Source organism: Zea mays, chromosome 9 (assembly GCF_902167145.1).
Source record: "Zea mays cultivar B73 chromosome 9, Zm-B73-REFERENCE-NAM-5.0, whole genome shotgun sequence".
NCBI classification, from domain to species: domain Eukaryota; kingdom Viridiplantae; phylum Streptophyta; class Magnoliopsida; order Poales; family Poaceae; genus Zea; species Zea mays.
In genome coordinates, this window is record NC_050104.1 from 154847834 (window position 1) to 154873839 (window position 26006).

The window sequence follows — 26006 nt, forward strand, 5'->3', positions numbered from 1 at the left end:
AGATAACAATACTTATAAGATGTATAATAGGTCTTATTAGATAAATTGTTGAATGCACTTTTATAATTAATCATTTTAAAGGTATAAATACTGATAATACTTTATATAAATCTAGTAAAACTTAGTAAATATTGACTTAATTCAAACCTAGAATGGCACTTTTTAGGGCCACAGGTAGTATATACTACTGTTTTTGCTCGGTGGAGTGAGATTACCAAATATTTACTGCTGCTAACGTATATTGGACAAAATTAACAGTCAGATAAAAGATTGATAACCTTTTTCATCCGAAGCTTAGACAAAATTTATGCACCAACAGCTACTAGGCACACATCAAATGGCTGTGCACAAAGCATTCCTTAAATGACATTTCAGTCATCGTCTGGATCCATTAAACCTGATTAACCAATATTACATATTACACTTGTTACAGTCGGAATTTTGAAGAAATGGCGGAGGTCGGCATTGACTGTGCACCGAAATTCACAAACCGAACTCTCGGTTGCCCATTTGCTGTACTGTTCTAGGTTGTTTCAACCAACTAACTGTTGCAGACACCGGGAAGCAATATGCCTGTGCGATAGATCATTGGACCAATACAGTAGTGAAATAAACTCCTAGTACTATCCAAAAGTGACCGAATTGAATTCCTTCCATGCTTCCTGCATACATATAAGAGAAAACATGTCAAGCGTTTTTGCTGATAGGAATGTAAGATACCAACATCGTTGAGCAATCAGTACAAATGCACAATAGGATAGGACTAGACTTGAGTGTCGTGACAAGACATCAACCGGAACAGCATATTTGGACTGCTGGAGTGTTTCAACAAGGGAAAGCAGTAATTAATAGCACCTGAAAAACATTCAGATAGGTATGCTACTTCTTAAAACTGGATGGTTCGTAAATGTCATAGGTAGAAATTAGAATGTGTACAATGCATTATATATAATTTAACGTCAGCATCATCTACATACTGAAGCACAGCAGAAAACGTTTTAAAATGGTGCCAGGTAAAACTTGGTCCGCATGCCTCCACCGTTCCATTCTCAAATATTGTATTTTGTATATCTCAGACTAGATTTACTCACCATCCAATTCCTAAGTAAATCAGAAATATGTTTGTGATAAGTCTAGTATACCTGTAAAATGTCAAAAACCTTCTCTGCTATACACTTCTGATGCATGGCAGCACCTCGTTGCTGCAACTTATCTGGATGAAGGCACAATAATGCTTTCTGGTAAGCCTTCTTAACTGCTGCTCCTTCAATTATATCAACAAGTGGAACTGGTTTCCATCCACTCTCAGGCCATAAGACCTAAAATGAGCACAAACTTTTGTAATTCCGAAGTGGTGGGACCGTGGGAGACATTATTTATGATCTACTTCAAAGAGAATAAAACAAAAGGGAAATAATTTCACGCAGCATTTCCAGAAGACATAAAACAAGAATAAAATATGTAGAATATTTTTTCCGTATATATAAAATCAGGCGATGCCATCAGCCATTAAAGAAGAACAATAACATAAGCAAAACCTAGGCTAGAGCAAAAGAGAGGATAAAACATTTATCATTCTTAGGAAGAAAAGATTAGCAATAGTAAACAGTAAGAAATTACGCACGGTTGATACTCTTGCACTTACATATTGCAGTGTTGAAAGCAATGACCTAATATTTCCTTCTTTTCCCCTAGACCATTCGCGAATTTTAGCTTCTGATATCTACATTCCAGGAAACAATAAAATTGGACAAATAGAATATGGAAGTGAAACAAGAAGACTTAGAGGCCACATATTTATCCTCCATATTGTACCTTTATTAGCTCCTTTTCCTGATCATTATGAAGAACATGATCTTCAGAAAAATGCTCAACCTGATTGACGAAATATAAATTTGTTAGGTAAAGAAGCCATAACAAGAGAACATTTCCATATGACAGGGAACAGCTAAAAATGTGCACCTGAGAAAACATTCTTTGCTACATCTTGAGGCTCTAGTTTACTATTAACTATGGATCAACAATAGTTTATGTTGTAAAACAAATTCATGCTGATTTTTGTTACTGCACGATGACTGTAGGTTGACATTCTTTGCCACAGTGCCATGAATTACACTCATCTAACAACCCCTCAAACTCAAGGTAGAGGCCGTAACAAGTACAAATGCGACATGCGAGAAAAAAAACGTAGAGAAGGGAAGAATCCTAACCCTAAAAATTAGCTCTTTATACCATTGTTATAAATTGCACTGTATTTAAAATGAGGGCACTAGACCCGAATATATAGACGATACAAAATAGAGACTGTAGAACAAGAACTCTCTATATGAGACCAAATACAACAAAGACACATGCATAGGCATCTATACCCTTCAGTCAATTTGCTTAATACAACAGTAAATGACACTTATTGGGTGTTAGTTTAGAATCTCATAGGTACATTTGTGGATATCAAGGTGTAGGAGCAGTGTTTTAAACAAAGTGTTAGCCATGGAACAAAGGTGTAGCAACTGAATCTCAAAAATGTGCACTCGGTATCTGTCTATCTGATGTGCAGGAAACCAGTAGCTAGATGCTAAATGCCACTATAATGCATATTAAAACACCAGGTTTTACTAAGTAGGACTCATATCATCCAGGCTTTGAGCTTTGGCTAGGTTTTTTCATGAAATATTGAACTACATGATGGAATAGAAAAAAAGTTTGTCAAATCATCCAGGCTTGAGTATTTGGCAATTAAATTAGGCCAGTTTCTAGCAGTCATGAGCCTTGGTTGGGTGGAAACACATATAAATCAATAGGTCACCTAGTGCCATCTAATGCTGAATTTCACCTTCCAAGACGTTGTAGGACATTTGATGGGAATTTGGTTGTATGAATAATTTGGTTGATGGATTGGCAAATATTACAGCTGTAGCTGCCAACTGCATGTCTAATAAAACAATAAATCTAAAAAATAAAAAAGACTTTGACCCCCCCCTCTCTACCCACAGGGTAAGACAACCCTTGGATATTCTTATTAAGGTAGAAGATAACCTTCTCACACAGGTTGAGAAAACTCCCAAATCTCTTCCCCAAGACACTATTGCTCATGTGAGAACCTAGGCCAGTCCTTTGACCTATACTTTGGTTTGGACAAATAAGGGATTTTTTTAACCTCAATCTTCTTCGCTCCCATGGGGAGTCGAAGTGCTAATAGCCTACTAAAGCCACCTAACAAACTTCGCTAGGCACCCATTTGCATAGAAAGACTTTGCAGTTTGCACATACCACACATCCATCAAGATCTTCAATGTCCTCATGCTCTATTGTGTTGGCCGCTTTGTCTTTTGTATCATCATGGATGGGCTCTGAAAAACAGAAAAATAAGAAATACCATATATGTGATTTGTTCTTGGGAACAAGAACACAAGTTCATGATAATAAATGAAAAATATCACAGAGAGCATGCATTTGGAAATTTCTGTGTTATTTATGGCACATCTGCAAACATACGGCCCATTGGTCAGTACAAATCTCAACCATTCACGAGCCAGAGAAGTCCATTCGTGAAAACAAATTTCAACTGTAGCTAAATAATCTATGCAACAAGGTCCCAAAATGTTATGGTAAACACATATCAATAAAGCCTATTGTGGCCTTTAATGTAGGAATAACCAAGAAAAACCAATACAAACAATGGTTAGTGGTTATGATAAATTTGAACTTTCCTTTTGAAAGTGAGGTGGATATTCAACACATTCACAAGCACACTTGGGACAATCCCTCCTTGTCAGGGCTTACCATTAGAAGCGGCCTCATTACTTCCCGTAGCTGTATCCATTTTACTATTCGCTGTCAAAACTGGTTTGTCCAACCTCTCTTGCACTTCAGTCATCTGAAACAACCAAGAGTATAATCTAATGTGTATATCTGTTTAATGAAAAATTCTCTATTCTATAGAAGATAATATTCAAGAATTCGAGTACTTAAAATTCATACAATAATATTAATATTCAGAGAAATGTGCATGCATGTAATATATAATCTAGATTTGACATACTGGAAAAGGTTCGGCAGTAAAAGCATTCTGGCTGTTCATTTGTACCGTTTCCACATCCTCACTGGCCTCCAAACTGGACATGCTGAACTTATCATGCAGTTCAGTTTTGGTTCCATTTTTCCCCACAGATGTTTGCCTTTGTGTTTCCGGTGCTCGTTTGCGCTTTGGTGAACTCTCAGGGCTAAATAGTTTTATGAAACCCTTCATCTTTTCCTTCACCCTGCTACTACGACTTCTCTCCCCTGAAGGTGATCGAGAAATTTTAGAACTCAGGGTAGTTGATGAAACATCATTCTTTGTATGATCATTGCTCTGTTTCGTTCCTGCAGATAAATGACATAAGCTGGAATCCATCTATTCATGAAGAGAAAGGTGCAAACAAGAATTTTGATACTTTGAATAACAACAGTTTGATTAGTTCCATAAGAAAAGGGCATGCTCTTTGCTATTACAAGAGTTTGATTAGCTGAATGCACTTTGTAGTTGTACTCTAGCTTGATAATAGAAATCTAGTTACTGTTACTCTCCTCTTTTTAACTATGCAAAGGGACGAAATATACTTAGAGCAGATAGGTTCAGTATTTTTAGCTGCTAAGATCTGAGATCATGTTGGTAATGGAATGTCCGCGGCACTCTAAATAAAAGAATAATTGTTTTTTGGTATTTATTACCTTGCATGTAGTCTTCAAAGAGTAAAGGAATAGCTCCATCCTTGGTTGCTGAGTTTGCGCTATGTTTTCCAGATTTCGAATCTTCGTAATCTGTCTGATTTTTGGCTGTTCCGGTGGCAGTTGACATGCTGTCTTCACAATCAATTAGATCAATACCTTGAATGACCACTTGAGGGAAGCTTCTCAGTCCAATGATGTCTACGGACTTTTCTTGTGCAGTAGCTGGCAACACTAACAAGGCTCCTTTGCCTGCCCACTTGTAGAAGGAAAAATGGAACTTGTTATTGGCCATGATACTTTCCAAGTTAACAGGAGTCCCTTCAAATTCATTGTCCATTGAGCTGACATGATTAGATGTGCTCTTCTTTTCTCCACTTTGAGAACGGAACCTAGATAGAAATGGATAGCGATGCCATGAGAAGGGATTCTTCTTCGAATCTTGTCGGGCTGCCCCTTGAGCAAGATAATTGTTCATGGATGCATTGGGTGAAGTTGGAACACTATAAGCATAAGATGTGCCATCATCGTTTCTGTTGGACATTTGCTGAGAGGGAGAAGTAGGCATTGAACTGTCCATGCCTCTGTTGAACCGAATGGAGAAGCTGCAAGAAACAGGTACAGCTAGAGTCACAGCAATGCGCACATAACATTATTTGACGAAACTTTACAACCTAATCAGTTAGTTGTACATTCCAAAGTAGACCAGAGATGTGGTTTATAACATAATAAACGAAATGATCGGTCAGAGCCGGTCCTGACATTTCGGGGCCCTAAGCAAAAAAAATATATAGAGGCCCCATATAACTATATATGTATATATTATCTACACATCTATTAAACATATATCAGTAAAGAAACTGCATATAACTTACTGCAATATAGAATATTACACATTATTATTTATAAAATAACATTGGCTGAAATTATAAAAAACTTGTCACTTCTAATCTTATAAAATTTCTTCTAACATTTTTTATACAAAATCATCGATTATACTATTGATATTGATATCATCCAATAGCTTCTTCTCGATGCATAAAGTCGCCAAACCATTCAACCTTTTTGACTCATTGTTGATCTTAAATAATTCTTCAGTAACTTCAATTTTGAGAAGCTTCTTTCAGCAGATGCAACAGTAACAGACACAGTAAATAACATTCTATAAGCAATAGAGGCATTAGGATAACAATCCACGTCTCTTATATGCTCAAGAATCTTCATAGTAGACAATGTGCCGTCAGGCAAAGTAAACTTTAGAATCTTCAATTCAGAAATCAAATCATTTAACTCAACATCATATGAATAAGTGTATACAGTATATATATATATAAATATATATCTATTTGGGCCAGACTGGGGGCCCTACTGACTTTGGGGGCCCTGAGCGGCGGCATACCCTGCCTACCCTCAGGGCCGGGCCTGTGATCGGTCTGTTTTCAAGTCGTCCAATCGCGATTAATCGGCCTGGTCGCTAGCAGGTCCTCAACTAGGTCTCCAGTAACTGTGAGTTTGCTTGTTTAAATGTTTAGAACTTTAGATGAGGTCGATAGGTCACAAGGAATTTATTTACCTTTTGTTTCAGTACGAACTTCACATCAATATTCATTACGAAGTTTCAGAGTTTCAGATTTGCCTTCAAAGTTTCAGAGTTGCCTATTTGCCTTCATTGAAGTGTGTATACAGGAGTACAGGACGACCAGGGTCGACCAGGTCCGGTTAGTCGTCCTGGACCGACCAGCTGATCGTCCCACTTGAAAACAGAGATCCTAAGAGTGATCAGTGATGGAGTCGTATCTATTGCTTCCCTTCGTTCTCAAGTTTTATGGATCGAGAAGCAACAAATAATCTCCATGTAAACCATCCAGTCACACAGATATGTAAAAATAAGGAAACATTGCATAATCACAATGCCCACAGCCCCACATTTCCAGATACGCTAGTACGACGAGAATTTTTTACAAACATGAGACTCCGAAGGTTGCACTTTTCAAGTTTAGAACCACAACTTTGCAGATTGCAGCTTTCAATTTTAGCACCGAAATGCTGTGTGGAACTTTCAAATCCGCTGTTGCTAACTTGATATCACTTTGCTGAAAAGCTCGCTGACTATACCTCGATCGCGGGCGGGCCGTGGAGACAGGCGAAGCCTGCGCGCCGAACACATTCCCCCAATCCCCGGCGCCGCTCCGCCTGGGCGACGCTGCCTCGCTCCCGGGGAATATGTCCTTGTAGAACTCCTCCCCGAGCTGCCTTCTTCGGTCGGAGCTCCCCCGGTCCCCGAAAACGGGCGTGTCCGGTCCGCCGCTCCCCGCCCTCGTCGCGGACTCGAACGACGAGGTGTCCTGCGAGCCGCGCTGCGAGCGGTGCTCGTTCCCAGACACGCGGCGCGGCGGGCCGCCAAAGACGTCGGCGAAGTCAAGGTCCGATCTCCGCAGCGGCGCGCCCGCCATGGTGATGCAGCTGCGGCCTAGCTGTGCTCGAGCACGGCAGCACGTGCTGCCTCTGGCTCTGGAGTGTGTAGGGAGGAGAGGAGGAGGAGCTTGTGGCGGGGAGCGGGCGAACGGCGCTGGGATTTAGCATGGCTGGCGTTCCCGCAGCGGCGTGCTCGCGCGGGCGAACGGCGCTGGGCGGTCCGGATTTGCTTGTCCGTTGCGCCACCACGTCCGCGTCGGATTGCGATACGGCCACCAGCGACGCCGCGAAGATTTTCTTTCGGCACGCGGCATTGGCCCATTTGGTTGGACATAATCCAATTAGCGGGCCGCTCTATAACCCTTGCAGGCTGCAACGAATTACCTGTTGGGCCTCCAAACGCCGAATAGACCGAAACCCTAATCTGCTCTCTATTTATATATATCGAGTTATCGACACAACCCTACTCATTCCGTCTCCTAGTTTTGGGGCGGCGCCCTCTGTTCACGGTTCTTTGAGATTTCGATTGCTTTTCCATTCCAGTTCCAGTAGAATTCCTCTTCTCTTCTATTGTGCGAGGGCTTCGCTGTTGGATCTTTCTCTGTGAAGAGAGTGCAAGCAGACGGGCGGTCTGAACTGATGCCGTGTTGATTCGTCTGCAGTTACATGCCTTCCTTCGGGCGGGCAGCCGAGAGAAAGCAGCAAATTAGTCGCTACGTCTGTCCTATTTGCTCTTAATATCTTTTTGAGTTTGCCAAAGTACTGGTGCTGTGATGAAGATGCTCAACTATTTCTATGTCTGGACATCTGAGATCAATTTCTGTGATTGGTTTACGCATCATTCTGAGCTCCGAACAATTATATCTTTTTATCAATTTACTGTTGCGCCTGGCTTATATTCTTCTTGGGAAGGGCTCAATCATCGATTGAAGCAAGCCCAAAGATCCTGAGAAAGCAAAGCTGGTGCAGACATCGAGATGGTTAACTTACCAACCCTTTGCAGCCTTGCATTGCACTGGAGTCAAATGGTTTAATCGAAATTACTTCATGTTGTTTTTCTGATTCAGTTCACTCGTTTGTCAGCGCTTATTATGACGGCAAGTGATGTGCAAATCTTTATCCTACACACTTAATGGAATTACTGCCATGTGTGGACTAATCTCCGCTTATTATCTGATGCTTTTGTCAGGCGCTGCTCCATTTTTCTTATAAAAAATCTTTTTCTTGATATTTTAAGAGCTTAGATTTTCTGTCAATACAAAGCAGATTGTGGCAAGTGATGCAGAAGTTAATATTATGCTATACACTGAAACCTTTTGTGGACAAAAAAACTCCGCTTATTATCTGATGCCACATCCCAAGAACGCTTGGAACTCAGTTTATCTCAAAATGGATGAATTCTTCTGTATACAATTTTAAATTTTGGTCTTTACCACTTTTTTTACTTGATAATCGTCAGAATGTTGGCAAATTTCATGTTCACGTGAAACTACAAATTTTCAGTTCTCATAAAGTTTGGTTGAGCATCTTATGATCGATTTATCTTCATCAATTTCTGATGCAGCTTGATCTCTTGAATTAAAGATAACCCGCATGAGCAATGATGATATGCCCTGGGTACACAGTGGTAGATTAAAGCATAAACAAGTACTCCTGTACAAGAACTACTGGACTTTTAGTTCATGATGTTTAAAATTTACCAGGAACTAAGCTGATATGTTGGTTTTGATATATTTGGCACGCAACATTACACCTACAGTTATTTGGATGCTGAATTGCTGATACACAACATCAACGACAGTTGTTTGGTTGCTAATACACAACATTAACCCCAAACGATATTTTTTTTGCATATTGCTTCCGTGCAAAAAATGCTCTGGAGCAGCTATAGATCGTCTAGTGAAGGCCAGGTTGCTTCAGGCAAGCCTAATGAGTTTGGCAGTCATTAAACGGGTAGAGGTCTGGACGACAGATAAAGAAAGAGCAAGTTAAATGTAGCCTATAATTTTTTTACACACATGTACTAGGCATATGTTGGTTAGTTAATTAGCCCTTATTATATTTAATGCATTTTACAATGTGGACAAAAAATAGTTGGATCAAAAAGACCCATAATCTGCTGGAGCTGGTAGGGGGTTCTATATATACAGGTTCCTGAATTGCCATCGAGCTCGGAGGTGTGGCTTGCTAGGTGATTGAGCTTGGCTAACTTACTCAAACGAGTTGGGAAAGGAGACTTGGCCGGTTGGGTGGTCTATACATAGAACCTAACTCAATTCTAGCCGTTTAAGAAAATCTGCTGCAATATGTGGCAAATCGGACAGTCTGGTTGTAGGCACCGGACAGTTTGATGCCACTGTCTGTGTGTCTAACTGTTGGATCTGACATAACAGTTGATCTTTGGTGATGCAGGTTTTTACACCGGACAATCCGGTGTCACACTGGACAGTCTAAATCTGGTGTCATATCGACACTGGATAGTCTGAATCTGGTGTCATACCTGCAGTGAGGTGGCTTCTCTCCCTACTACCACTAGAAACTAGCCGTTGGGCTACAGTTCCCTGGTGCATCGGACAATCCAGCGTGTGGCTCCGGACAGTTCGGTGTCCTTGATCGGATAGTCCGCCAGTGGCAACATATTTCTTTGTTTCTTGGACTTTGCTTAATACTTGTTGATCTTCACTTTGATCTTTATAATGTCTTCTTTTGAGGTGTTGTTTTCCTTAATGTCTTACTCCAAGTCAATTTACATCCTGTGAACTACAATCATAATCACTAGCAAACACATTAGTCTATATACTATGTTGATCATCAAACACCAAAACCTTTTGAACCATCGGGGTCCATTTTCCTAACAAGCCTCCCAAATCAGATCTGGCTGATTCTGTGCGGCTGCGCAAATCTAGGTTGAACCGACCCTAAACCTGGTTGAATCGGAAAAGTTCAGAGAAGAACTCAGTCATTTTCGATTGAACCGGCCTAGAATCCGGTTGAACTGGCCTGCACTGGAAAAACAAAGATTTTGAAAGAAATGGAGAAAGCACATGGCGACTTTGCAACTTTTCAAAACTAGAATTTTGAAGCAGATAGAAATAGTTGGTGCAAAGCATCCTTACCTTGCGAAGGAACTAATCATACGAACATCCCTATTACTAATAAGAATAATCAAAATACTTGGGGATCTCCACTAAAAACCACCTGTAGATCTTTATTCTTTTAACACTTGGTTTCCTGCTAGTTCGTTTATTTCTTTCACGTGCATCCTGTTATGATTTAAAATTGACACACACTAGGAGCAAATTTATTAGTATATTTTTATTTGTTTTTGAAAGTCGCCTAGAGGGGGTGAATAGGCGAAACCTGAAATTTATAAACTTTAAACACGCACTTTGCTCGGGGTTAGTGTTAGAAATAATTCGGAGTGCGAAATATAGTTCTCCTTGCTAAGAGTTGCTCAATCAATGCAGATAACTTTGGGAGCCAACTTAAATCAATATAAGCAAGAGAACTTTTAGAGAGAGGAAAGAAGGAGAAACAAATCAAGTGAAGATCAACACAAATGAACACTGTGATTTATTTACCGAGGTTCAGTTCCAAAGAACCTAGTCCCCGTTGAGGAGGCTAAAAAGGTTGGGTCTATTACAACCCTTTCTCTCTCAATCGGTCAAACAGACCGGTCGAGTGCTTCTCCTTAATAACTTGGGTCGCTAAGACTCCATAAGGATCACCACACACTTAAGTGTCTCTAGCTAGCATTACAAAGCACTTAGAAAAATTAGAATGAGAAGGAGAAAGCAATCCAAGCAACAAGAGCAACAAAAGAAACACAAAACACCCTCTCTCTCAAGTCATTAAGCGTTTGAGTTGATTTTAAGGCTTAGAGTGGATTTGATCTTTTGAATGTGTCTTGGAGTGAATGCTTTTGCTCTTGTATTGAATGTAGAGTTTAGAAAACTTGGACGACTTGAATGGTGGTGGTTGGGGGTATTTATAGCCTCCAACCACTTTCTAGACGTGCTGTCGATGGGCACACCGGACAGTCCGGTGGTGCACCGGACATGGCACTGTTCATTGTCCAATGCGTGCCACGTCAGCTGCCTGTTGGGGTTTGGAGCGGTTGACCGCTGAAGTCCTTTGTCCTCTTGCGACACTGGACAGTCCGGTGCGTTCTGACTTTGCAGTTCTGACTTCTGACTTGCGCACTGTTCATCTGACATCGCAGTCGACCGTTGGGCGCAGTTGACCGTTGTTCCATTAGCTCACCGGACAGTTCCGTGAATTATAGCGTAACGACTCTGGAAAAAACTCGAGAGCGACCAGTTCATGGGGTGCTCTGCCTGGGCACCGGACAGTGTCCGGTGCGCCACTGGCAGCACCAATGCTTGTCTTTGCTCCAGACTACATGAAGTTTCCCAACTTATTTTCTTTGTTGGTTTATGTTAAACTTTATGCACCCATGACAAATGATAACTAGGCAAACTAGTTAGTCCACGTGGTTTGTGATGGACGTCAAACACCAAAATCGATTATAGGAAATGTTTAAGACCATTTTCCTTTCAGTTTTGTCCATCAATCAGCAAAACTCTCAAGAGGTTGACTGCACTTACACTTCTCCACTATCTTGTATGGACCAAAATACCGAAAGTATAACTTTGGGCAAGGTCGATTGACCACAGACTGCTGCACATAAGGTTGCACTTTCAACAACACCTCCTCTCCCACCTGAAACTCTCTTGGTATCCTCAAATCCGCATAATGCTTGAACCCTTTGTTGTGCCTTAGATAAATGCTCCTTAAACATAGCACTGTGGAGTTCCCTCTGCTGCACCCATTCTCTAGCAGTCTCATCTTCATCATCTTGAACTGCTAGAGCCCATATGACTAAAGCCTCATACCCATACAATGCCTTGAAAGGTGAACATCCCAAAGACACATGATGGGAAGTGTTATACCAAAACTCAGCCAAAGCCAACCAAACTTTCCATTTTTAGGGGTAGCAGATACAACACATCTGAGATACATCTCTAGGCTCTGGTTAACCCTCGCATTTTGCCCATCAATTTGAGGCTGGTAAGTAGTACTTAGAGCAAACTTCACTTCCAACAACTTAAACAATTGTTTCCAAAATGTTCTTGTAAATATCTTATCTCTGTTTGATACAAAGGACTTAGGAAGCCCATGTAACTTGACCACATTGTCCAAAATCAGTTGTGCCACCCCTTGTGTTGTAAATGGATGTTTCAGAGGAAAGAAGTGGGCATACTTTGAATATCTGTCCACCACCACCAGAATAGTATCAAATATCTCTGATTTAGGTAGCTTCTCAATGACATCCAAGGTAATATCCTACCATGCCCCTACTGGAATAGGTAAAGGTTGTAATAACCAACATGATATTGTCACTCAGTCTTAGCCTATTGACATACCAAACACTGCCTCACAAACAACTCCACTTCTGTTTTCATGCCCTTCCAACAAACCAACTTCTTAACACGTTGAAAAGTGGTAGGGATGAAAACGGTACGGGAAAATCTCGTACCGTCCCATTCCAATTTCTAGGTTTTTCGGATCGTTTTTGTATACTTCGGGTACTTTTCGGTTTCGGGACAAAAACAAGTAGATTGTCTTCGGTAACGATATCGAAAATGGGCAGACTGTTTTTTCGTTTGTTTTTGCGGTTACCATTTTAGTTCGGGAAAATCCTGTTTTTCATACCGTTTAGGCTATTCGGTTTTGGGCCTTTCAGTTCTTGTCTTCCAGCATCCAGCGATCCAATGTCATGCACAACCCAAGCCTAATATACGGAGACCTAAACACACACGAAACCCTGTCCCTATTCGGCTATCCCTTGCCCCTGGCCCCTGCCCAGCTGCTGAGCCGCCCCTCAGTCGACGGTCCCTCCGCCGTCCCTAATTCCCTGCCTCCCTGGTCAGTGCCTCGGTGGGCGACGGCTGGCTCCTGGCTTGCAAGTTGCAAGCAGCTAGCAGCCAAGCACCCAAGCAGGACAACAGACAACTAGGCAAGCCGCAAGCACCACTACTGCACTACACCTGGTATAGGTTTCACTTTTGGATAAACTAAATGTCTATTGTCCCTGGCAGCTATTTGTACATATTTCATGTTTGTTGTTTGCATGTGATCTGTGCCATAGCGTCAAACTATCAGTATGCTTGTATGTGACATGAGTGTAGATATAATTTCTCACTCAAATAATGTCACTATGTGTTTATGTTGATGCTATGAACTTAATATATATTATTAATGTTTGGATTAAGTCATCCAGTTTGTTGTTTGTTTTTGTTAATTACCGACTTAAGTTTATCATATATCGACCATTTTCGACATATCTTCGTTTCGATTTTTTCGTTTTCGAATGACCGGTAGTTTCGATACCGTATACCGATCCTAACATTTTCGTTTTCGTTTTCGTACCGTTGTTATAAACCAAAACCAAAATTAGTGTTTTTCGATCGTTTTTATCCCTAAAAAGTGGCACACATACCTGAATGGTCCCCAAAGCAGACTCATGAAAAGGTAGATATCAATTTAGTGCGCAAGGCTGAATTCTCCCCAACCCAAATATGTTGCCCTCTCCTGATCAAACCTTGTTGCAAGAAATATCCCTCTTCATAAGGGTTGTGTACAACCAACCTCTGCAACATCATTTGGGCCATAGAATTAGTAACATAGGAATTAAGCACTTCCTGAACCCACACAGGCTGCACCTCAGTCACAGATGTCATGCTCATAGAAAAACCAACTCTGGACAAAGCATCAGCGACCACATTTTATTTCTCACATTTATACAAAATCTTAACCGAAGACCCATCAATTTGGTCATAGCTTTACGCTGAAGATCAAATTGTAGTTGCCACTCTGAGAGCAGCTAGAGGGGGGGGTGAATAGGTGATCCTGTAAAATCAAACACTAAATAGCCACAAACTTGATTATTAAAGTGTTAGTTAAATCAAGTGGCTATGGAACACGCTCGTGCGAACAAAACAATCACAAGAAGCAACACGCGAGACGCGTGATTTTTATCCCGTGGTTCGGCCAAGTAACACTTGCCTACTTGCACGTTGTGGCGTCCCAATGGACGAGGGTTGCACTCAACCCCCTTTCAAGCGATCCAATGATCCACTTGAATACCACGTCTTTCTTCCTTATAGTCTTTCTCCCGTTTGCGAGGAATCTCCACAATTTGGAGCCTCTCGCCCTTACAATGATGATCACAAGAGAAACACAAAAGTAAGGGAGGAGAGCAACACACACAAGACTCAAATATGCAGCACAACCACGCATACAAGTGAAGACTTGAGCTCAAAGGATAACACAGGGAGTTCACAACTCGAATGGAGCTCAAATCACTAATACAACGAATCAAATGCGTGGGAGCAGAGTTTGGATGTCTTAGTGTGCTTAGAGAATGCTTGGTGTTCTCCTCCATGCGCCTAGGGGTCCCTTTTATATCCCCAAGGCAGCTAGGAGTCGTTGGAGATCAATTTGGAAGGCCATTCTTGCCTTCTGTCGAGTGGTGCACCAGACAGTCCTGAAAGGGAAATGTGCCCTTGGGCCATTTCTAAGTATTTTGGTGATTGAGTGCCAACTCAAGTGCTTAAATGTGAATTTATGCCATGGATGAATAAAGTGCAAATCAAGAGCAAAGGTATGTTTCTAAGTCTTAGTACATTGGTTTTGTGTACTAATATACTTGTCTAAGTATTGGAAACAGGAAGAAAAAGAAAAGAAAAGAATTGGCTGTGTACAGCCAGAAGGCTGCTTCGGTCTGGAGCACCGGACTGTCCGGTGGTGCACCGGACAGTGTCCGGTGCGCCAGGCTGCCTCGGCCGAAGAGGCCGCTCTCGGGAATTTGCTGACGGCGTACGGCTAAAATTCACCGGACTGTCCGGTGGGCACCGGACTGTCCGGTGAGCCAACGGTCGGTCGAGCCAACGGTCCGCCGCGGATTCTGCGCGCGACACGTGGCCAAGCCAACGGTCGGAAGGGGGCACCGGACTGTCCGGTGTGCACCGGACATGTCCGGTGCGCCAACGGCTCCCAGATCTGCAACGATCGGCTTCGCCATTTAAGGAAAGGAATCGGGCACCGGACACTGTCCGGTGTGCACCGGACTGTCCGGTGCGCCCGATGACAGAAGGCAAGGATGGCCTTCCAGATTTGTTCTCAACGGCTCCTAGCTGCCTTGGGGCTATAAAAGGGACCCCTAGGCGCATGGAGGAGGCAACCAAGCATTCCTACAACATTCTTAAGCACCAAGACATCGATCTCACGCATTCGTTTCATTGTGATAGCATCTAGAGCTCTTGTTGAGTTGCGAACTCTTTGAGTTGTGTTGCGAGCTCTTGTTGCGACTTGTGTGCGTGTTGTTGCTCTGATCTTTTGAAGTCTTGTGTGCATTGCTCATTCCCCCTTTGCTCTGTGTTCTTTGTGAACTTCAATTGTAAGGGCGAGAGGCTCCAAGTTGTGGAGATTCCTCGCAAACGGGATTGAGAAAAAGCAAGCAAAACACCGTGGTATTCAAGTGGGTCTTTGGACCGCTTGAGAGGGGTTGATTGCAACCCTCGTCCGTTGGGACGCCACAACGTGGAGTAGGCAAGCGTTGGTCTTGGCCGAACCACGGGATAAACCACTGTGTCGTCTCTGTGATTGATCTCTTGTGTTTAAGTTTTACAGGATCACCTATTCACCCCCCCCCCCTCTAGGTGCTCTCAAGTCCGGTGCACCACCGGACAACCACTGTTCATGTCCGGTGCGTGATCCCCTTCCATATCAGGCGCATCCGACCGTTGCTCCTCGGGGCTGGTTGGCGCACCGGACACAGTCCAGTGTGCCCAACCGACCGTTGGAGCGAGACACGCGTCGCCCGCAGATTACGCAGCCGACCGTTGGCCACGAGCGCCGTAGACTCACCGGACAGTCCGGTGCACCACCGGACAGTCTGGTGAATTTTAGCCACATCGCCTTCTTCAATTCCCGAGACCGACGAGTTCGTCGTGGATGACTCACCGGACAGTCCGGTGCACCACCGGACAGTCCGGTGATTTATAGCCGTACACCTCCGTCGATTTCCGAGAGCAGTCGGTTCAACGCCGACCAGCCTGGGGCACCAGACACTGTCCGGTGCGCCACCGGACAGTCCGGTGTGCCACGCCGAGCTGGAGTTGGCTGCACACTGCCAATTCTTTTTCCATTCCTTTTCTGCTTCTTTTGCACTGTTTCTAGCACTTATACAAACACATTAGTATTCAATAACAATGTACTCAGTCTAGAACCATACCTTGTAATATGATTTGTATTTCTCTTCTTTGTTTAGCACATAGTAACTTAACCAATCGTGTTGGACATTTAATCACCAAAACATTATAGAAGTGGCCCAAGGGCACATTTCCCTTTCAATCCCCCCCTTTTTGGTGATTCATGCCAACACATTAAAAAGCAACAAAAGAAGTGCAACATCAATGCAAATGAAGACCAACTTTACTTAGGATTTGACATATTTGGATCATTCTTTGCCACCACTTGGTTTGTTTTTGCAAATCAAATTCATTTTCCTATCTCTAAGTTAAACATGGTTGTTTGGGCACATAGAGAGATATTCCAAGAGTAAAATTAATCAAGTGCCAAAAACTCCCTCTTTTTTCATAATCAAAATTCTCTCCCACAAGAGGCCAAATTTTGCAATAAGAGTATTTTGAGCAAATCACAAATTCTTACTCTATTATTTTCAAAAATTCACAAGTGGTTGGCTGATCCATTTTGCTTTGGCCTTAATTTCTCCCCCTTTGGCATTAAGCACCAAAATAGGATCATTCTTGGCCCTTTACCCCCATTGCCTCACCAAAAAATGTCAATTAAGAGCAAAAAGGCAATGAGAGCGTAAGTATGAACTTGGAATTAAATACCCTAATACCAGAGTGCAGTGGAAGTCTTTGCGTCGTCCAAGTTCAGTTTCCCTTTCAATGTACCTTTGAGACTACATCAGGTGTACTTAAACAAACATGTTAGTCTCAAAGGGTCAAGTTGTAGCACATCTCCCCTAAATATGTGCACCATTTGCATATGGACTTGTGAGGTCCGGGGAGGACTTGTACAACTTGAGCACCATAAATATACAATGAATGATGTAAATGCTCAAAGTAACATGATTAAAGGCATAGAACACATGTATGCTATAGATCAATCCAAGTTACGCAAATCTAAGGCATTTAGCTCACTACGCAACCTGCAAAATGTTTTCTCATCCAACGGCTTGGTGAAGATATCGGCTAGCTAGTTCTCGGTGCTAATATGATAAATATTGATATCTCCCTTTTGCTGGTGATCCCTCAGGAAGTGATGACGGATGTCTATGTGCTTAGTGCGGCTGTGTTCAACAGGATTATCCGACAAGCGGATTGCACTCTCATTGTCACATAGGAGTGGGACTTTGCTCAGATTATAGCCAAAGTCCCGGAGGGTTTGCCTCATCCAAAGTAGTTGCGCGCAACACTGTCCTGCGGCAACATACTCGGCCTCAGCGGTGGATAGGGCAACAGATGTCTGTTTCTTGGAACTCCAGGACACCAGGGACCTTCCTAAAAATTGGCACGTCCCTGATGTACTCTTCCTATCAACCTTGCACCCAGCATAATTGGAGTCTGCGTATCCAATTAAGTCAAAGGTAGACCCCTTTGGATACCAGATCCCGAAGAATTTGCTTAACGGCCACAAGGTGACATTCCTTGGGGTCGGATTGATATCTAGCACACATGCATACACTAAGCATAATGTTCGGTCTACTAGCACAAAGATAAAGTAATGAACCTATCATTGATCGGTATGCCTTTTGATCAAAAGACTTACCTCCTTTATTGAGGTCAACATGCCCGTCAGTTCCCATCGGTGTCTTCGTGGGCTTGGCGTCCTTCACCCAAACCTCTTGAGAAGATCTTGAGTGTACTTCGTTTGGGAGATGAAAGTGCCGTCCTTGAGTTGCTTCACTTGGAATCCAAGGAAGCATGTCAACTCGCCCATCATCAACATTTTGAATTTTTGCATCATCACCCTCCTAAACTCCTCACAAGACTTTTGGTTAGTAGAACCAAATATTATGTCATCGACATAAATTTAGCACACAAAGAGATCACCATCACAAGTCTTGGTAAAAAGAGTTGGATCAGCTTTCCCAACCTTGAAAGCATTAGCAATTAAGAAATCTCTAAGGCATTCATACCATGCTCTTGGGGCTTGCTTAAGTCCATAGAGCACCTTAAAGAGCTTATACACATGGTCGGGATACCTGTCATCCTCAAAGCCAGGGGGTTGTTCCACATATACCTCCTCCTTGATTGGCCCATGAGGAAAGCGCTCTTCACGTCCATTTTAAACAACCTAAAAGAGTGGTGAGCGGCATAGGTTAGAAAAATTCGAATTGACTCTAGCCTAGCCACAGGAGCAAAAGTCTCCTCGAAATCCAACCTGCGACTTGGGCATAACCTTTTGCCACAAGTCGAGCCTTGTTTCTTGTCACCACCCCGTGCTCGTCTTGCTTGTTGCGGAACACCCACTTGGTTCCCACAACGTTTTGCTTTGGACGCAGCACCAGGCTCCAGACTTCATTCCTTTTGAAGTTGTTGAGCTCTTCCTGCATGGCCAACACCCAGTCCGGATCCTGCAATGCCTCTTCTACCCTGAAAGGCTCAATAGAAGAGACAAACGAGTAATGCTCACAAAAGTTAGCTAGTCGTGAGCGAGTAGTTACTCCCTTGCTGATGTCACCCAGAATCTGATCGACGGGGTGATGTCTTTAGATTGTTGCTCGGACTTGAGTTGGAGGGGGGCGTGGTGCTTCTTCCTCCATAGCATGTTCTTCCTGTGCTCCCCCTTGATCATGCTCCTCTTCTTGAGGTACCTGTCCATCATCTTGAGTTGGGGGATGCACCAGTGTCGAGGAAGAAGGTTGATCTTGTTCTAGTAGTTCCTGTGGTCGCACATCACCTATCGCCATCGTGCGCATTGCGGCCGTCGGAACTTCATCTTCATCTATTTCATCAAGATCAACTTGCTCTCTTGGAGAGCCATTAGTCTCATCAAATACAACGTCGCTAGAGACTTCAACTAATCCTGATGATTTGTTGAAGACCCTATACGCCTTTGTATTTGAGTCATACCCTAGTAAAAACCCTTCTACTGCCTTGGGAGCAAATTTAGAATGTCTACCTTTCTTCACCAGAATGTAGCATTTGCTCCCAAATACACGAAAGTAAGAGACATTGGGTTTGTTACCGGTAAGGTGTTCGTAGGAGGTCTTCTTGAGAAGGCGATGCAGATAGAGCCGGTTTGTGGCGTGGCAGGCTGTGTTCACAGCTTCCGACCAAAACCGCTCGGGTGTCTTGAACTCTCCAAGCATCATTCTCGCCATGTCAATAAGCGTCTTGTTCTTCCTCTCTACCACACCGTTTTGCTGTGGTGTGTAGGGAGCAGAGAACTCGTGCTTGATGCCTTCCTCCTCAAGAAACTCTTCAACTTGTAGATTCTTGAACTCGGACCCATTGTCGCTCCTTATCTTTTTCACTTTAAGCTCAAACTCATTTTGAGCTCTCTTTAAGAAGCGCTTTAGGGTCCCTTGGGTTTCTGACTCATCCTGTAGAAAGAACACCCAAGTGAAGCGAGAAAAATCATCAACAATTACAAGACCATACTTACTTCCCCCGATGCTTAGATAGGCAACGGGTCCGAAAAGATCCATGTGAAGGAGCTCCAGTGGTCTTGATGTTGTCATCACATTCTTGTCGTGATGTGTGCTTCCCACCTATTTTCCTGCCTGACATGCTGCACAGGGTCTGTCTTTCTCAAAACAGACATCAGTTAGTACTAACACATGATCTCCCTTTAGAAGCTTATGAAGGTTCTTCATCCCAACATGTGCTAGACAGTGATGCCATAGCCAGCCCATATTAGTCTTAGCTATTAAGCATGCATCTAGACCGGCATTCTCTTTCGAAAAGTCAACTAAATAGAGTTTGTCGTCTAATACACCCTTAAAAGCTAATGAACCATCACTCCTTATAAAGACAGATACATCAACATTTGTAAACATACAATTGTAACCCATGTGACACAATTGACTTACAGACAGAAGGTTGTACCCAAGCGACTCTACTAGAAATACATTCGATATTGAGTGCTCGTTAGTGATAGCTATCTTGCCCAAGCCTTTGACCTTGCCTTGGTTCCCATCTCCAAAGATGATCGTATCCTGGGAATCCTTATTCTTGACGTAGGAGGTGAACATCTTCTTCTCCTCCGTCATGTGGTTTGTGCATCCGCTGTCGATAATCCAGCTAGAGCCCCCGGATGCATAAACCTGCAAGGTAATTTAAGCTTGGGTTTGTAGGTACCCAACTCTTGTTGGGTCCTACAAGGTTAGTCACAATAACTTTTGGAACCCAAATACAAGTCTTGTCTCCCTTGCATTTGGTTCCCAACTTCCTAGCAACTACTTTTGCATTCTTATATGAAAGTGCGAAAGAAGTATTGCAAGCATGATAAATAGCAGAAGGTGCATTGCACATTCTCCTAGGAGCATGAAACACAACATGATTTCTCCTAGGCCTACTTATACCATGAACAAAAGTAGAACTAGATGCAAACATAGCATGTGAGTCATTATAAGCAGTATGATCATAACATCCATTATTACGAGTATGACTAGTAAATTTCCTATCATAAATATAGGCATGGTTCCTTTGAGGACTACTAGCCATAGGGGCCGTCCCTTTCTCTTTGTTGAGAATGTTGAGAATGGGAATCCTTTGACTTGTTAAGTTCTTGGTTTCCTTTCGAAAACCAAGTCCATCCTTAATTGAGGGGTGTCTACCAACAGTGTAGGCATCCCTAGCAAATTTTAATTTATCAAAATCAACTTTGCAAGTATTAAGTTGAGCATTAAGACTTGCCACCTCATTGTTTAATTTAGCAATAGAAATAAGATGTTCATCACTGAAAGGGAAATGTGCCCTTGGGCCATTTCTAAGTTTTTGGTGATTGAGTGCCAACACAAGTGCTTAAATGTGAATCTATGCCCATGGATGGACAAAGTGCAAATCAAGAGAAAAGGTATGTTTCTAAGTCTTAGTACATTGGTTTTGTGTACTAATATACTTGTCTAAGTATCAGAAACAGAAAGAAGAAGAAACGAGAAGAGTTGGTTGTGTTCAGCCAAAAGGCTGCTTCGGTCTGGGGCACCGGACTGTCCGGTGGTGCACCGGACAGTGTCCGGTGCGCCAGGCTGCCTCGAGCGAAGTGGCCGCTCTCGGGAATTCGCCGACGGCGTACGGCTAAAATTCACCGGACTGTCCGGTGTGCACCGGACTGTCCGGTGAGCCATCGGTCGGCCGAGCCAACGGTCGGCCGCGCGATCTGCGCGGGACACGTGGCCAAGCCAACGGTCGGAAGGGGGCACCGGACTGTCCGGTGTGCACCGGACATGTCCGGTGCGGCAACGGCTCCAAATCTGCCAACGGTCGGCTTCGCCATTTAAGGAAAGAAATCTGGCACCGGACAGTGTCCGGTGTGCACCGGACTGTCCGGTGCGCCAGACGATAGAAGGCAAGGATGGCCTTCTAAATTTGCTCTCAACGGCTCCTAGCTGCCTTGGGGCTATAAAAGGGACCCCTAGGCGCATGGAGGAGCACACCAAGCAACCTTAGAGCATTCTTGATCATCCACACTCAGTCTTTGCGCATTCGTTTGTCATTCTCAGTGATTCGAGCTTCGTTCTAGTGAGAACTTTGAGATAGTCTTTTGAGCTCGATTCTTGGCCGTGTGTGTGCGCATTTTGCTGGGGATTTGTGTGTGTTGCTTCCCTCCCTTACTCCGTATTTCTTTGTGAATCTCAAGTGTAAGGGCGAGAGACTCCAAGTTGTGGAGATTCTTCGCAAAACGGGATATTGAAAGGAAAAACATAACACTGTGGTATTCAAGTTGATCATTGGATCACTTGAGAGGAGTTGAGTGCAACTCTCGTCCGTTGGGACGCCACAACGTGGAGTAGGCAAGTTTTGTACTTGGCCGAACCACGGGATAAACCACTGTGTCTTCTCTGTGTTGATCTTTTGTGGTATTGTGTTCTGTTGAGACTCATCTCTAGCCACTTGGCGATTATTGTGCTAACACTTAACAAGTTTTTGTGGCTATAAGTTTAAGTTTCCCAGGATCACCTATTCACCCCCCCCTCTAGGTGCTCTCAATTGGTATCAGAGCCGTTCTCTTCACAAAGGGACTAACCGCCCGAAGAGATGGATCCTAAAGGGAAGGGAATCGTGATCAACGACAAGGAGAAGGAGTCCTTCGTCAACGAGCCAAGGGATGACAAGTCCAACGACTCGGGCTCGGGCCACAAAAGAAAAGATGGGAGGAAGAAGAAGACAAGGCGCATCAAGGAAATTGTCGACTACGATAGACGAAAGACGATTAACTCAAACTTTTCTTTCGATTATTCGCGCATCCCGCATAGTTCAAATGCTCAATTGCTCCCCATTCCACTTGGCAAGCCCCCTCACTTTGATGGAGAGGACTACGGATTTTGGAGCCACAAAATGCGTACTCACCTGTTTTCTCTCCATCCAAGCATTTGGGAGATCGTGGAAAGTGGAATGAAATTTGATAGCTCGGATAGCCCTGTGTTTATTAATGAACAGATTCATAAAAATGCACAAGCTACTACTGTGTTGCTAGCCTCTTTGTGCAGGGACGAGTATCACAAGGTGAGCGGCTTGGACAATGCCAAGCAGATCTGGGACACCCTCAAGATCTCTCATGAGGGAAACGACGTCACCTTGCTCACCAAAATGGAGTTGGTGGAGGGCGAGCTTGGACGGTTCGCGATGATAAGGGGCGAGGAGCCGACACAAACATACAACAGGCTCAAGACCCTTATCAACAAAATAAGGAGCTACGGGAGCACGCGATGGATAGACCACGACATCGTCCGCCTAATGCTAAGGTCATTTACCATTCTTGATCCTCATTTGGTAAACAATATACGTGAAAATCCCAGGTACACCAAGATGTCGCCCGAAGAAGTTCTTGGGAAATTCGTTAGCGGGCGAATGATGATCAAGGAGGCGAGGTACGTGGACGACGCCTTGAATGGTCCGATCAACGAGCCGCAACCCCTTGCTCTCAAGGCAACACGAAGCAAGGAGGCGCTACCTAGCAAGGTGGCACAAATTGAGGCGGCCGGACTTAATGATGAAGAGATGGCTCTCATCATCAAAAGATTCAAGACGGTGCTTAAAGGTCGCAAGGGACAGCCAAGCAAGACCAAAGCCAAGGGGAAGCGCTCATGCTTCAAATGCGGTAAGCTTGGTCATTTTATTGCTAACTGTCCCGACAATGATAGTGATCAGGATCAAGGGAACAAGAGGGAGAAAAAGAAGAACTATAAGAAGGCAAAGGGCGAGGCTCATCTTGGCAAGGAGTGGGATTCGGACTGCTCTTTGTCCGACTCCGACAATGAAGGACTCGCCGCCACTGCCTTCAACAAGTCATCCCTCTTCCCCAACGAGCGACACACTTGCCTCATGGCAAGGGAGAAGAAAGTAAGCACTCATAATACTAGTACTTATGCTTCTTCAAGTGAGGATGAGTCTAGTGATGATGATGAGATAGATTACTCATGCTTATTCAAGGGATTAGATAGAACCAAGGTAGACAAAATTAATGAATTGATTGATGCCTTGAATGATAGGAATATACTTTTAGAAAAGCAAGAGGATTTGTTGTATGAAGAACATGATAAATTTGTAGAAGCTCAGAAATCTCTTGCTCTAGAAATTAAGAGAAATGAAATGCTCTCTAGTGAACTATCTTCTTGTCATGAAACTATTGCTAAGTTAAAGAGTTTTAATGATGATTTAAATGCTAGACTAGAAGTAGCTAGTAAATCTAACTCTTGTGTAGAAATTGTTGAAACTTGTAATAGGTGTAAAGATTTTGACATTGATGCTTGTAGTGAACACCTAGTTTCAATTTCCAAACTTAATGATGAATTGGCTAGTCTTAATGCTCAACTTAAGACTAGCAAGAGTAATTTTGATAAGCTAAAATTTGCAAGGGATGCCTACACAATTGGTAGACACCCCTCAATTAAGGATGGACTTGGCTACAAGAGGGAAGCCAAGGACTTGACAAGCCATAAGGCTCCTATCTCCGCCAAGGAGAAAGGGAAGACTCCTATGGCTAGTAGTGCTACAAAGAACCATGCTTTTATGTATCATGATAGGAGACATACTAGAAATGCAAATAGAAGTTATAATGTTTTTGATTCATATGTTTATGATTCTCATGACATGTTTGCTTCTAGTTCTTTCGATGTGCATGATAGAAATGTTGGTAGGAGAAATATTGTTCATAATATGCCTAGGAGAAATGTTGTTAATGTTCCTAGGAAAGTTAATGAGCCGTCTACAATATATCATGCTTTGAATGCTTCCTTTGCTATTTGTAGAAAGGATAGGAAAATAGTTGCTAGAAAATTAGGGGCAAGATGCAAGGGAGACAAAACTTGCATTTGGGTCCCTAAGGATATTTGTGCTAACCTTGCAGGACCCAACATGAGTTGGGTACCTAAGACCCAAGCCTAAATTTGCCTTGCAGGTTTATGCATCCGGGGGTTCAAGCTGGATTATTGACAGCGGATGCACAAACCATATGACGGGGGAGAAGAAGATGTTCACCTCCTACGTCAAGAATAAAGATTCCCAAGATTCAATAATATTCGGTGATGGGAATCAAGGCAAGGTAAAAGGGTTAGGTAAAATTGCAATCTCAAATGAGCACTCTATCTCTAATGTGTTTTTAGTAGAGTCTCTTGGATATAATTTGCTATCTGTGAGTCAATTATGCAATATGGGATATAACTGTTTGTTTACAAATGTAGATGTGTCTGTTTTTAGAAGATGTGATGGTTCACTAGCTTTTAAGGGTATTCTAGACGACAAGCTTTACTTAGTTGATTTTGCAAAAGAAGAGGCCGGTCTAGATGCATGCTTAATGGCTAAGACTTGCATGGGCTGGCTGTGGCATCGCCGCTTAGCACATGTGGGGATGAAGAACCTCCACAAGCTTCTAAAGGGAGAACACGTGATAGGTCTAACCAATGTTCATTTCGAAAAAGATAGACCTTGTGCAGCTTGTCAAGCAGGGAAACAGGTGGGAAGCTCTCATCACACCAAAAATGTGATGACAACATCAAGACCCCTGGAGCTGCTACATATGGACCTCTTCGGACCCGTCGCCTATCTGAGCATAGGAGGAAGTAAGTATGGTCTAGTTATCGTTGATGACTTTTCCCGCTTCACTTGGGTGTTCTTTTTGCAGGATAAGTCTGAAACCCAAGGGACCCTCAAGCGCTTCCTCAGGAGAGCTCAAAATGAGTTTGAGCTCAAGGTGAAGAAGATAAGGAGCGACAACGGGTCCGAGTTCAAGAACCTTCAAGTGGAGGAGTTCCTTGAGGAGGAAGGGATCAAGCACGAGTTCTCCGCTCCCTACACACCACAGCAAAATGGTGTGGTAGAGAGGAAGAACAGGACGCTAATCGATATGGCGAGGACGATGCTTGGAGAATTCAAGACCCCCGAGTGTTTCTGGTCGGAAGCCGTGAACACGGCTTGCCACGCCATCAACAGGGTCTACCTTCACCGCCTCCTCAAGAAGACGTCGTATGAGCTTCTAACCGGTAACAAACCCAATGTATCTTACTTTCGTGTATTTGGGAGCAAATGCTACATTCTAGTGAAGAAGGGTAGAAATTCTAAGTTTGCTCCCAAAGCTGTAGAAGGGTTTTTGTTAGGTTATGACTCAAATACAAAGGCGTA

General features: G+C 43.2%; 1 protein-coding gene and 2 non-coding genes across 6 annotated transcripts; 2 read left to right on the plus strand and 1 right to left on the minus strand.

The window, feature by feature from the left end:
* Positions 1 to 258: 258 nt before the first annotated feature.
* Positions 259 to 7394, minus strand: LOC100278637 (J domain-containing protein required for chloroplast accumulation response 1). 4 transcript variants are annotated; one of them, XM_035962201.1, is made up of 9 exons: positions 6826 to 7394; positions 4714 to 5315; positions 4088 to 4284; positions 3784 to 3877; positions 3271 to 3350; positions 1816 to 1875; positions 1646 to 1723; positions 1143 to 1319; positions 259 to 662 (listed from the first exon to the last, which is right to left on the minus strand). In XM_035962201.1, the coding sequence occupies exons 1-9, from the start codon at positions 7161 to 7163 to the stop codon at positions 624 to 626; spliced, it is 1665 nt and encodes a 554-aa protein (XP_035818094.1). In that variant the 5' UTR covers positions 7164 to 7394; the 3' UTR covers positions 259 to 623. The 4 variants fall into 4 exon arrangements, with proteins under 4 accessions (XP_035818094.1, XP_008658453.1, NP_001145320.1 ...); XM_008660231.3 differs by having other exon boundaries at positions 4088 to 4365; NM_001151848.2 differs by having other exon boundaries at positions 265 to 662; positions 4043 to 4284; positions 6826 to 7339.
* An 824-nt stretch (positions 7395 to 8218) lies between these two features.
* LOC111590187 (small nucleolar RNA R16) lies at positions 8219 to 8309 on the plus strand. Its single transcript, XR_004852899.1, has one exon. It is a non-coding gene; the product is annotated as a small nucleolar RNA R16 (small nucleolar RNA).
* An 84-nt stretch (positions 8310 to 8393) lies between these two features.
* Positions 8394 to 8480, plus strand: LOC111590186 (small nucleolar RNA R16). The gene has a single exon (XR_004852898.1). It is a non-coding gene; the product is annotated as a small nucleolar RNA R16 (small nucleolar RNA).
* Positions 8481 to 26006: the final 17526 nt, after the last annotated feature.

What these genes read in the sequence shown, in the direction of transcription:
- LOC100278637 (NM_001407535.1), bottom strand. Translation starts at nt 7,163, where the DNA reads ATGGCGGGCGCGCCGCTGCGGAGATCGGACCTTGACTTCGCCGACGTC. An exon ending in TAATGAGGCCGCTTCTAATG is followed by an intron (nt 3,351 to 3,783) that starts GTAAGCCCTGAC and finishes TCTGTTTTTCAG; the next exon opens with AGCCCATCCATGATGATACA. An exon ending in TGCTTTCAACACTGCAATAT is followed by an intron (nt 1,320 to 1,645) that starts GTAAGTGCAAGA and finishes TGCTCATTTTAG; the next exon opens with GTCTTATGGCCTGAGAGTGG.